Source organism: Pelophylax lessonae, assembly GCF_965119305.1.
Source record: "Pelophylax lessonae genome assembly, chromosome: 1".
NCBI lineage: Eukaryota > Metazoa > Chordata > Amphibia > Anura > Ranidae > Pelophylax > Pelophylax lessonae.
In genome coordinates, this window is record NC_138768.1 from 560,459,030 (window position 1) to 560,472,100 (window position 13,071).

The 13,071-nt window shown below is 43.6% G+C and overlaps 2 protein-coding genes across 11 annotated transcripts in view; one reads left to right on the forward strand and one right to left on the reverse strand.

Annotated features, from left to right (window-relative positions):
- MAST3 (microtubule associated serine/threonine kinase 3) overlaps positions 1-13,071 on the reverse strand; it is a 365,799-nt gene that overhangs the window by 91,108 nt on the left and 261,620 nt on the right. For 5 of the 10 annotated variants that reach the window (XM_082260641.1, XM_082260635.1, XM_082260634.1 and 2 more), the window contains 2 exons: positions 6,378-6,447; positions 641-661 (listed from right to left, as the gene is read on the reverse strand). In XM_082260641.1, the coding sequence (XP_082116767.1) occupies positions 641-661; positions 6,378-6,447 (91 nt within the window). Of the gene's footprint in view, positions 1-640; positions 662-6,377; positions 6,451-13,071 lie in introns of all 10 variants that reach the window. The other 5 variants (XM_082260640.1, XM_082260633.1, XM_082260642.1 and 2 more) reach the window with 1 other exon arrangement.
- On the forward strand, positions 10,010-10,975 carry LOC309544526 (E3 SUMO-protein ligase ZBED1-like; the record flags this gene model as incomplete). The annotated part of the gene is made up of 2 exons (XM_082243427.1): positions 10,010-10,312; positions 10,499-10,975. The coding sequence occupies 2 exons, from the start codon at positions 10,010-10,012 to the stop codon at positions 10,973-10,975; spliced, it is 780 nt and encodes a 259-aa protein (XP_082099553.1).

Sequence of the window (13,071 nt, forward strand, 5' to 3'; positions counted from 1 at the left end):
TAGTAATGTCACTGGTACTCCCAAAAGTGTCAAAAATGTCAGTCAGGGGTCCGATCTGTCCGCCACAATGTCGCAGTCCCGCAAAAAAAAAAAAAAAAAAAAAAAAAAAAAAAAAAAAAATCGCAGCTCGCCGCCATTACTAGTTAAAAAAAAAAACCAAACAATAAAAAAAAAAAATCTTTCCCGTAGTTAGTAAACGCAATAACATTTGCACAAACTAATCACAATACGCTTATTGCGATTTTTTTTACCAAAAATATGTAGCAGAAAACAAATTGGCCTAAAATGTTAAAAAAAATTAGATTTTTACATTTTTTTTGAGAATTTCATATAAAAAAAAAATGAGAAAAATATTGTTATTTTTTCAAAATTGTCGCTCTTTTTTTGTTTATAGCGCAAAAAATAAAAATCACACAGGTGATCAAATACCACCAAAAGAAAGCTCCGTTTGTGGGGGAAAAAAAGATGTCAATTTCATTTGGGTACAGCTTCGCACGACCGCACAATTGTCCGTTAAATGAATGCAGTGCAGAATCGCAAAATAGGGCCTGGCCTTTAAGCAGCCAAATCCTCCAGGGCTTAAGTGGTTAAAATAGTTTGTGAATCCAATGTTGATACATGGTAAAACTTATGTTATTACCTGTCAGTGCGTGGTCCATGACTTCAATAATTTCAGGAATTAAACAGCAAGAAAAAAAAGAGAACATTAAAATATAAAATATATATCAGGCAATAATATAAATACAAGGAATCAAAGATAAGAATACATTATCAGCTAACAGATTATAGCCAGTGTCTAATAAAAGAATGGATCATAAGCATGGAATACATTTATTGACAACGTCTTAATTATTTTACCTTACAAATGCATACATAAATTGTTTGCAGACCAACCCTTGCAACATCGACTTTGTTATAAACACATTTTATTCAACATTTTCCTACCTAGTAAAGGCTCTGGAAATCACCTGGATCACCTGAGGCTTAGCGCACCCAGTGGGAAGTCTGCAAACCCTGAACATAGTGCTTTAGTAAACCTGATTAAAATGGAATGGTTCTAAATTTTTTTTGCATTTTTTTTATTCAGTTAAAAAAAAAAAATGCATTGCCTAAGAAAACAAAGTGGAGACAAATATTTGGTCCCTTTCGTGCTGATACGTTATTCCTGCATTTTGTGTTTTTGGTGCGTTTTTGAGTCACGTCCATTTTTCACAGGTGCAGACAGCCCAAAAACACACAGGAAACACATGTGAAACACAGCTAAATTGTGGTAAAAATGCATATGCGTTTTTACCATAATTTTGCTACAGAGCGGTTTAAAAGGGCCCCAAGAGTATCTGTTCTGTTCTGGGCAGATCCTAACAACCCACATCATCTACATCAAAGATTAAAGACCTTGGCAAGGTGGACACAAAGGCCAGATCTGTATATCTGAACCTCCGATTGTGATACACACTCCTGAGCCATTCATTCTGTAGCAATACGAGTTACTGACCTCTGCACTCTGTGCAATAAACACTCTTGACCCCTGCGCTGTGTACGATGCACACTCCTGAGCCCTTCACTTTGTGCATTATACACTGTTGACTCCTGCATCCTGTGCTTTATGTACTCCTGTACCTGCACGATAGACACTATGTTGTACACTTTATACTCCTGACCACTGCACTATGTACAATGGGCTTTATATGACATACTCTTTCCTGACATTTTCTTAGTCGCATCCTACAGCAAAAGCCAGAGAGATTCCAAAGCACCACAGGGATTTCATTGTTAAAAGGTATCAGTCAGGAGAAGGGTACAAAAGAATTTCCAAAGCATTAGATATACCATGGAACACAGTGAAGACCGTCATCATCAAGAGGAGAAAATATGGCACAACAGTGACATTAATAAGAACTGGACGTTCCTCCAAAATGGATGAAAAGACGAGAAGAAAACTGGTCAGGAAGGCTGCCAAGAGGCCTACAGCAACATTAAAGGAGCTGCAAGAATATCTGTCAAGTACTGGCTGTGTTGTATGTGTGACAACAATCTCCGTTTTTTTTTTCCATATGTCTGGGCTATGGGGTAGAGTGGCAAGATGGAAGACTTTTATTACGAAGACAAACATCCAAGCCCGCCTAAATTTTGCAAAAAACACATCTGAAGTCTCCCAAAAGCATGTGGGAAAATTGGTTATGGTCTGATGAAACCAAAACTGAACTTTTTGGCCATAATTCCAAAAGATGTTTGGTGCAAAAACAACACTGCACATCACCATAAGAACACCATACCCACAGTGAAGCATTGTGGTAACAGCATCATGCTTTGGGTTGTTTTTGTTCAGCTGGAACAGGTGTCTAAGCCAAGGTAGAGGGAAGTATGAACAGTTCCTAATACCAGTCAATATTGGCACAAAACCTTCAGGCTTCTGCTAGAAAGCTGAACATGAAGAGGAACTTCGTCTTTCAGCATGACAGCGACCCAAAGCATACATCCAAAACAACTAAGGAATGGCTTCAACAGAAGATTAAAGTTTTGGAATGGCCCAGCCAGAGCCCAGACCTGAATCCGATTGAAAATCTGTGGGGAATCGCGAACCCTTGGTTTTCTCCTTGGCGCTGGCATTACAAATGTGGGCACCTGGCTGAGACAGCTTGCAGCTGGATGCCCACTGCACATGCGCAAGTTGTGCTGCCCTTACTGAATGGTTGGGAAATCTTCTGGGACCAATGATGTGTCCCAGAAGTTTGCAAGGAGGAAAAGGAGGGGGGGGGGAACTTTTGCTCGGACCGTCTAGGCCATTCTAGTGGAAGTGGGTACCTGTCAAAGCTAGGTATCCGCTTCCCCACCCAAAAGTGTGTGGGGGGGGGGGGGGGGAAGAGGAGTAATTAAAGCGGAATTTCCCCTTTTGGGTGAAGCTCCGGTTTAAACCACACTAATGTGACCACCCCCACTTTTCATGACAGAGCACTTTGTGTAAGCCCTTTAAAATTTGTCCCTCTACCATGTTCAAAAGTTGGGAGGTATGAAAAAAACCCAGAAGAGTCAGCTTAGTCTGTGATAAACCCAACTGAGTCACTTCTCAAAATGCAAACATACTAAGGGCCAGGAGCACCAGCTCCACCCTGGTGAGATAAACAGTAAGCCTTTGCCTAAGACAAATCTAAAGTGATCCACGGTATCAAAACGGCTAGAAGCATATACATATTTCTGATATGCAAACAATTTGCCACTGTCAGGAGAGGAAAAACTGAAATAAATTCTTAGATCAAAAGAAAGATAATTGGATCCAAAGGTAAAGCAGCCAAAAAAGTAAAAAGGAGGGTGTTTTTGGCCCCATGTCATATTAGGCTCGCAAGAGGGCCAAAAAAAAAAAACATTTCAAACAGTGTCATTCCATCATTCCTGCAGCAAATGTTCCAGCCAGCAGATAACATCACAGAGACAGGAAAGTGATTTTAGGGCTCATGTACACAGGGCAGTTGAAAACCTCTTCTGAATGCTGAAAACCAACAGTGAAAAACGTCCGTTTTACAGCTTTTACATACGGAGTTAGGTTAGAAGCTAGACGTTAGATAACCTCAGGAGACCCTCCCAAATGCTCACAATGCATGAAAAACAAGTATATTAACTTTTCAGCCATTCTGTGAGAGAAGAGAGCAGTGTGCTTGTAGATAGTCTTATTTCTTTGTGTTTTCACAATGGATGCCTTTATGAACATGTGTGAGGAAATGCTCCTAATGTTGCGGTTGCTGAGGCTCTGAAGACATTGAAAATTGTGTGAGAGGATCAGAGTTCATCGCTACTGGACTCATCCATTGATGCAGGCAACAGCATGTGGTGAGATGTGTTTTTTTTCAACATTTTTATATGTTCAAAAATGATCTGAAAGGTTTTCCCCTTTTAAAACGCCTATAAACGCGGGTTACCACGTTTACACGTTTTTACAAGTATTTTGCGTTTAAAATGCTGGTAAACTACAGTCCTGAAGGTGATTTTTCTGCTTTTAAAAGAATGCCAGTAACTTCAATTGCTTCCAAACTACTATAAGCCACTGAGTGTACATGTACACATAAGATAACAGAGGAGAGTTCAGGGGCTGCTTAAAGCGGAGTTCCACCCAAAAGTGGAACTTCCGCTTTAAATAGTCCTAACCCTCTGACATGCCACATTTGGCATGTCATTTTTGGGGGGGGGGGGGGGAGCGGGTACCTAGTTTTGTTTTGACATGTACCCGCTCCCACTTCCGCTCGGAGCGCCGCGGCGCCCTGAGCGGAAGTTCTCCTCTCTCCCTCCCTCCCTGCAATCTTCTGGGACATGTCAGAGGTCCCAGAAGATTGCCGGCCAATCACGACGCATAGCGCAACTCGCGCATGCGCAGTGCGTACCCGGCTGTGAAGCCGCAAACTGTCACAGCCGGGTGCCGATATCAGTGATGCCGGCACCGCGGAGCAGAGAGGGAGAAGACGGCGCATCGCTGGACCGTGGGACAGGTGAGTATGCGGTTAGGCTGGAACTCCGCTTTAAAGAAAGAAAAAAAAAAAACTGCTCCTAAACGTCCGTTTATCAGCTGCAGTGAACATGAGGCCTTAGAATAAACTACAAATGAACACAAAGATCTCTGGCCTAGCAACCACAAGTGCATGAACCACAACACGGCTTCACGCACATGGTCATTGAGCATGCAGAACCAGCATAAATCGCCAGGGACCTGCAGCTGCCACGTCCAGATGGCCATTGAGATGAATTTGAAGATGTGGCTGCATGTAGTTCTGCTCCAGAGCAGCAAATAATATGTGTTTAGAGCATACATCCATGCAAGTGCAGGCAGATGTGGTTCCGAGGAGAGCGATTACACCCCCCCGGCTGTTACGAGGCTATTTTTTTTCTAAATATACCTTGTCGGTCCAAGCTTTTTTCTCCCCAAAGTGAAGGGTTAGGTATGCTAGGCTTCGGCTTTACCCTAGTTACCCATGTGTGTATAATGAAAACACCTGTGCTTGATAAACATGTCAAGTAAACAGGAGAAAAACAGAACAAATAGGAGCTGCCATCAATAGGACTTCTATTTGTCCATTACAGTAAATTAAGCTCATTTAACCACTTCAAGAGCAAGCCTTTTCTGGCACTTTTGGTATGGTAATGGCAAGCTCGAGAAGCGAGCGGCAGGGAGTGGTTTGGAGGGTGGGGGGCTCTGAAAGCAATCCAGCGGCTAATGAGCCGCTAAATCCACTTTCATAAGAAAGCCAGCCGTCAGCTGAAAAAATAAATAAATAGCGGGGGTATGGCTGATAGCTTTGGCCATAATCACTTGCAGACCCCAATGCATGTATACACGTACGTATGTGGTCAGCAAGTGTAAGGTGAGAACAGCGACGTGCAGTACTGGGCCCTGGCTGTAAGACAGACTTCCCATTGGAGGGGCGAGCAGAGGACGTCACACTCTCTGACTCAGTCAATCAGAAGAAGTTACGTATTCATTCACAGAATACAAAGCTGCCTATGAATGGCTGAGTGCCGATAAGACCGAATTTTTATTGTCCCGGATGTGAGACAGGAAGTCTCTATCGCACAGCCAGAACCCAGAACTGTGTATTGTATGTAGCTGAAACTACATGCAGTACATATAGTGCTTAGAGCCAGTGCAGCACTTAGTGAGGGAAATACTAAGTGCTGGTCCAAACATGAAAAATAGAAATCAGCTTTAAATTTTGTCTCTAGGACATTCTCACCAGTCCTGAATTTAGCAGAGCACAGCATTTTGTAGCACTGAGGAGGTCCCATTTGAGCAACATGGATGGACCTGTTGGGTCCATCCTACATCTCTGCTCAGGCTATAATGCTGCACAGTGGGAATGTTCCTTTTACAAAGTAATATTTGGGTTTGCAAATGCATTTGGTGCTCACAAAGTGAATATAATTTGTGGTTTTTAGCTTTATTAAAAGGAAGTTGATGGGGAGAATTCACTGTACCATGATTTTAAACTGACATAAATGTCGGTCGAAGGCAAAACATAAGTAACCCCTTCCTGTTGCCACCCCCCGCTCTTTAAGAATCTTAATGCCAGGAGGTTTGCATGCCAATCATGTGACTGGTGTGTTTGGATGTCACAGCGGTCACATGGCCGCAAGCTCCTGACATTTTATTTACTGTGTTGAGAGCATGTAGTTGATGCGCTTGAAACACAGAAAACCGTTTCCTATGGGCGCATATATGTGGTCGCTCTGTGTTAAAGCCCACCAACCTAGCATATATCCATACAGCCAGCAGAAACAGGTTAAACAAGACTAAGTGAATGAAACCTTGTTCAATTGTACTGTCTACAGCAAATAAATAAGAAATAAAATACTCTATTGTTTTAAAAAATGATAAATGGGTCTGTTACACTCACCTACGTGCGAAAGGAAAGTTGACAGATGTACTAGTAGAGAAGTTTCTTGGGCTGTCCAGAGGGCTGCTCCCTGCTATAAAAAGAGCATGCAAATGAGCAAACATATCTGTACGTGGCAGCTAGAAGTAAATATCACAAAGTGCAAACATCAACATTGTAATAGCAATACAAACAGTTCTGACAATCCAATATAGGCTTGCAAGAAAAAATTTCATTTCATGTTTCCTGCTCGATTTACAGCTTCTCTTACTTCTCACTGTGGTTTACGTTTGATTTCTACGGACTACATATCCCATGGTACCTTGTTGCCTCCATGCTGTGACTCCTGTACTGACTGCGCATCTTGAAACTCCTATCAGCACCTCTGAAGGCAGGCTCTATGATTTCTGTGACACAGCTGTGCCTATAGGGCATAGTGAATGTGTGTCACAGAATTCAATGAATGAGGGGGGTGATAAAAACAAGAAGGCATTGAAGAGGGGCAGCATCCGCTCGTAAATGTCTAGTATCTGCTGCTCTAGCAGTCTCTGAAAAGAAATCCACTATGAATTGTTTTTCATAGAAGCGGTAGAGAATGCCATGCCGCACTTGCAAAGGAGGGCTTACAGTTTTGATAAGTAAATTACTATTTAGGTTTTATCAAATAACCAACTCTGGTATCCTTTTAAAACAGTAGATCAGGCAATACATTTAACACATTATTTTAACTTCAAACATTGACAGAGAGGATACAAAAAAAAAGAAAAAATAATTTTTTTTTTAAAGTAAACTTGAGTCCAAAAACAGTGTAACTTTGCAACAAAAATTGGAATTTTCCACTTACCATAAAATATTTTTCCTTGAAGTTCATTAAGGGATACAGAATTCAAAGACAATTTAGTTATGCTGCCAACAAAGTCAGAAAGCTCTGCGGCTAACAAAGCACCACAATGCAGAGCCCAGGACTCGAATGTATTCTAGGGAAGCCCTGCAGTTGTTTAGTCCAACAGTGTCCAGGTACAACCTCCAAAGCTATTGCTGTGGAATCACCGAACTGGAGAGCTGCACAAAGACGATCTCAAGCAGCGAGTAGATAGGGGCAGGCATAAGAACATTAAAGCCTATCTAAACCAGAACACAAAAATGTAATCCATTGCATCTTACCAGTCCTTCGATGTGGTAACTAGATTCATTTTCTTCTTTTCAGGGTATTTTCACCTGGTAAACTTGTGCATAAACACAATGTCCTAGGGTGGCTAAGCCTACTCCACCATTGTATCTTTTAGGGCTGGGGAATACAATCGAAAGATCGATCCTTCGCGATTCTGCATCGATGCGGGCTGCCGGCATAATCGATTAGGAAATGACGTCATCAGCTGCGGCCACGCCCTATCGCGCAAGGGAGAAAAAAAAAACAAGATCGGCAGCTTATTGGTGGGTTAGTGGCGGGAGCTTAATAAAAAGGCTCCGCCCCTCCCCTTCCATCTCTTTGACCCGGGCCGAGGCGCAGCAAGACATCCCCCGCAAGACATCCCCCGCGTGTATCGGCGTCCCACCTGCGGCCTTGCAGCCAAGAAGCCAGCCAGCCATCCAGTCCAGTGAGTCCACACTCCACACACAGGAGCGAGGAGCCCCAAGTTCGTCCCCATCGCAGCCAGCCAGCGCCGCCAGCCTCACCTCACCGTAGCCGACAGGCCCTGGAGGCCCAGCCGCCACGCCACTGCCAGTGACACCAGCCGCCCGCCACAGAGCCCAGAGAGCAGCACAGCACCTGTCCTCCTCTGCAATGCAGTGCACAACAACCCACACAGTCACACAGCAGGTATGTCCGAACAAATAATTGTGTAATCATTCATGGGGGTCTCGTCTGTATCTCTGGGGGATGTCATTGTCTGTGATGGGGGGGGGCCTGGGACAGGGGACGGTCGGTCGGGGCCCGGGGGTACTGTTCTGCTGTGGCAGTCTGGCATCCAGGGGGCTCTCTCTGAGTGTCAGTGGGGGCCTGGGGGTCTCTGTCAGTGTCAGCTATGGGGGTCTGGGCAAGGGGGGGGACTCACTCAGTGTTTGTCAGTGCTCTGGGGGATTGGGGAAGGTGTGGGACATCCAGGTCTCTGTCAGTGTGGGGGTCTGGGCAAGGGGAGGGGACTCACTCTCAGTGTTTGTCAGTGCTGTGGGGGATTGGGGAAGGTGTGGGACATCCACCCAGGTCTCTGTCAGTGTGTCAGGCTGCAGTGTCAGCTCAGCTGTGGGGGGAGGGGGGGTCTCTGTCAGTGTCACTGTCACAGGCAGCTGTGGGGTAAGGGGGGGCCCCGGGGGTTTTGGCTCAGTGCATGCATAAGGGAGTCTGACAGACAGACAGACAGTCATATTTTATGAAAGATGTTGCTTGGTTGACTTGTTGCGGCTTAGTTTACAAGTTTTTTTTTTTTTTTAAACACTGACAGAGTTTGGCAACTTACGTCATCCGTCTCCGTCACTTGCGTGGTAGTATGGTAATGGCAGAAGGAGAAAAAGATCGAGAGATAAAAAATGCACCTAGCGTTTTAAGAGCAAACATCTGGGCACATTTTGGATTTTACGAACACACAGGGAAGCGTGAGTTGGACAAGACACACGCCGTATGTAAAGCCTGTCACACAAAAATTAAATACCTAGGGAATACTACGAACTTGAGAAACCATGTTAGCCGTTTTCACTCTGAGTTAGTAACACCTGTCGCCACCAGCAGTGCCACCACTGCCAAGGAAAGACTGCTAGACCCAGATCAGTCAAGAATTGATGCCATACTGTCAACTTATCCGCCCAACTCAGAAAAAGGGAAGAAACTAACCAAAGCTGTGGCAGCTTTCATCGCCAAGGACCTACGGCCTTACTCAGTTGTGGACAACGCCGGGTTTCGCTACCTTGTGAAGACGATAGAGCCACGTTATAAGATCCCATCACGCAGGCACTTTACAGAAAACGTTATACCTGCACTCTACCACGACACCAAAACTCAGGTACTTGCGTCAATGAACCAAGCCAGTCGAGTCGCAATAACGTGTGATTCATGGACTTCAGTCACAACGGAGTCCTATGTTACAATAACAGCACATTACGTTACTAAGGACTAGCAGGTCTTGTCACATGTGTTGCAAACAAGAGCCATTTATGAGTCTCACACAGGTGCTCATCTGGCAGAGCTACTGTCTCATGTTGTGGAAGAATGGCAGCTGTCTGATAAATCTGTAGTGCTTGTGACCGACAACGCGGCGAACATGATAGTTGTAGCTCAAGTTGGTAAATTTCCTCATGTTAAATGTTTTGCCCATACACTCAATCTTGCATGTCAGCGGGCACTGAAAGGGGCCACGCTCTCCAGGCTTCTCGCCAGAGTGCGACGAATATCCACATTCTTCCATCGCAGCACTAGAGCAAGCCACTGTCTAAAAGAGAAACAGAAATGTCTGGGCCTGAAGAATCATAAGCTAATAACTGATGTGCCAACAAGATGGAACAGCGCATATGACATGGTCGAGAGGTTCTTAGAACAACAACCTGCAGTTTGTGCCACCTTGCTGTCTACAGAAGTCAGAAAAGGAGAGTCTGATCTCTGCACTCTCAATGAAACAGATGTGTCAAATGCAGAGGACGCTGTGAGTGCATTAAAGCCAATGAAGGATGCAACCTTGCTGATGTCAGAAGAGCGCAACCCAACAGTGTCTCTCATTGCCCCTCTAAATGCACAACTGCTCCAGAGCATGACAGACACCATGGGAGACACAGCCATGACCCATGAGATCAAGAATGCCATCAAAACAGATCTCCTGAAGAGGTACAGCAGTGAGGCAGAGAAGAAGATCCTTCATACAGCCTCTGCTCTGGATCCTCGCTTTAAAGGACTGCCTTTTATTCTTACAGAGGAGGAGAGATCGGAGATATACAGAGGAGTGACTGAGGAGGCTGCATCTTTGGAGGTAATTAGAATTTCATCATGTTTCCTGCCAGACAGCTAGAAGCTCAGCTAGATTGTGTTGTGTAATATGCCCTGATTCACTGATGCGGTGTGGGAAGTGGAACTGTATGGTATGGATTACCGTGCAGTTTCCCACACCTCATCAATGAATCACACTCTTAGTCAGTTCAGCTCTTCTTAGACTATTATCTTTTGTTCAAACACACAGATTACATCTAATAGAAGGACAAATGTGGATGAAGTGCCTAGGGAAAAAGCAACTGTGGAAGAAGAAACACCCATTGAGGACAGCCATTCTCCTCCCAAAAAAAAGGCCACAACATCGCTGCTCATGACTTTGCTGGGGCAGTCTTTCACTGATGGTGCAATAGAACCTAAGACCCCCTATGCCAAGGCAGAAGACGAAATGGAAAAATATTGTAAAGCCCCACCTCTGCCTCTCACTGAGGACCCTTTAAAATGGTGGCGTGAGCATGAGGTCATATTCCCCCTCCTCTCTCAGCTGTCAAAGCACTACTTGTGTATCCCAGGTACAAGTGTATCTGCAGAGCGGGTTTTCTCTACTGCAGGAGATGTTATAACAGCGAAAAGAAGCAGTCTTAAACCTGAGCATGTGGATCATCTAGTGTTCTTACAGAAAAACCTACATGTTCCCAAATGCTAAGCACTGAAATAATTACTAATTCATGTTTTTAATGAATTAGTAATTACTAATTCAGTCTGCCGCCAGTCACCAGTCAGTCACATCAGCAGTCTTGTTTTATAGCTTTATAGCACTGGTGGTTTGTTTTTGAAGATTGTCCTGTCCAATGTGTCCATTTCCAATCCATAATCCGTTCCGTTGCTTCACACTAAAAGTGTCTAGGCAAGTAGGCAGGGGTTCATTTAACCCTCAACCAAATAAATAATATTAAAGTGTATTTTCTTCTAGACAACTGACACCAAGCCAGCCACGGTGCAGCATTATAGGAAGGAAAATCATTGAGAGAAATAACTTGTACATTTGAAGCTTAACCTCGAGTAAATCTTATCTTATTGGATCACAAACACCAATTGTGGATTCTTGTGTAATATACTATATTTGTGAGTTTGTGAATGTGACCCCCATAGGATTTCCTCAAGGTTAAGCTTCAGTTTACAATTTATTCTCTCAAGGATTTTCCTTCCTCTAATGGTGGCTTGTTGGCTAGCTTGGCTTCAGTTACAGATGTAATCGACATGGTAGAGTGCTGCTCAGTGCAGTGCAGGTAAAGTTTTCTTTCAGTAACGTGACTGACTGACTGTCGTGACAACTCAAGAGCTTATAACGCAGCTCTAGCATTAACTCAACACACACACACTTGAGTTGATGCCGAGGCTGCGTATAAGCTTTTGAGTTGTCACGAGTCACGACACACACACACTGTTTAGTTGACTGGCAATGGCAGGGGCAAACACAATCGCAGTGAACCTGGAACATTTTATATTTTTTACAGCTTTTCTGGCACTGGAGAGATGGAGAATGGCTTGTTTTCAAAAAGGGTCCATTCACATAAGTGAATTGATAATTATTTAAGCTTAAGCTTATATTTGTATAACTCCCCTCTAGCAGCCATCAACTCACTTCACTTGAGTTGACTGGCAGTTGCAGGTGGAAACAAACATTACGGTGAACATGGAAGTTATGCAGCAGTGCACTATTGCCAGGTTCACCTTTGATATTTGCTACTAGTCAGGAAGTGCTCTGTTTTGTAAAGGACAGGTTATGGCACACACCTGGAATTTATTGCAACGCATGTCTGTCTGCTGGTCTGTTGTACTCTGTAGCAATAGCAAGTGTAGGGGGTTCCCTCAACCAAACAAATACTAAAGGTAAAAGTGTATCTAGACAACTGAAGGCAAGCCGGCAGCCACGGTACAGGAAAGGACATCCTTGAAAGATTAAATCAATCATACATTGAAGCGTAAAACCTTGATTAAATCTTTACTGGATCACAAATACACACAAACCTGACCTAGCCTATATGCCTTGAGTTGTACCAGTGTGGCAATGCCAAACCTTTCTTCAGTTCTCATGATTCTGATGCAGACAATCGTGTTGTGTGTTTTTTTGTGATCCCATGAAGATTTACTCAAGGTTTAAGCTTCAGTTGATGATTTACTCTGTCAAGGGTTTTCCTTCCTCTAATGGTGGCTTTGGCTTGGCTTCAGTTGGGTTTAATCGTGGTAGAGACAGAGACTGTCTGCAGGACAGGTAACGTTTTCTGTAAAGTAAGTGACATAAGTGAATTGATAAGTTTAAAGCTTATATTTGTAACTCCCCTCTAGCAGCCAATCCATCAACTCACTTGAGTTGACTGGCAGTTGCAGAGGGAAACAAACATCACGGTGAACATGGAAGTTATGCAGCAGTGCACTATTGCCAGGTTCACCCTTGATGTTTGCTACTAGTCAGGAAGTGCTCTGTTTTGTAGAGGACAGGTTATGGCACACCTGGAATTTATTGCAATGCATATTCACATAAAAGGATTTATATATAATGTTTTGTGGGAATTTATGATGACCATTTTCACAAGAATATTAGCTTGGCTGGCTGGCTGGCTTCTATCTTGGCTTGCCTTTAAAGTACAACTATAGGCCAAACTTTATCCAAAATCCAAAAAGTTTTGCCTTTAGTTGTACTTTAAATGGTGGTAGGCCTGGCTTATATTAATATTTTCTTTTATGAAGCAGTAAACTGCACTACTACAGTTTTTTTACCAATTTTACTGTTACTTCTAG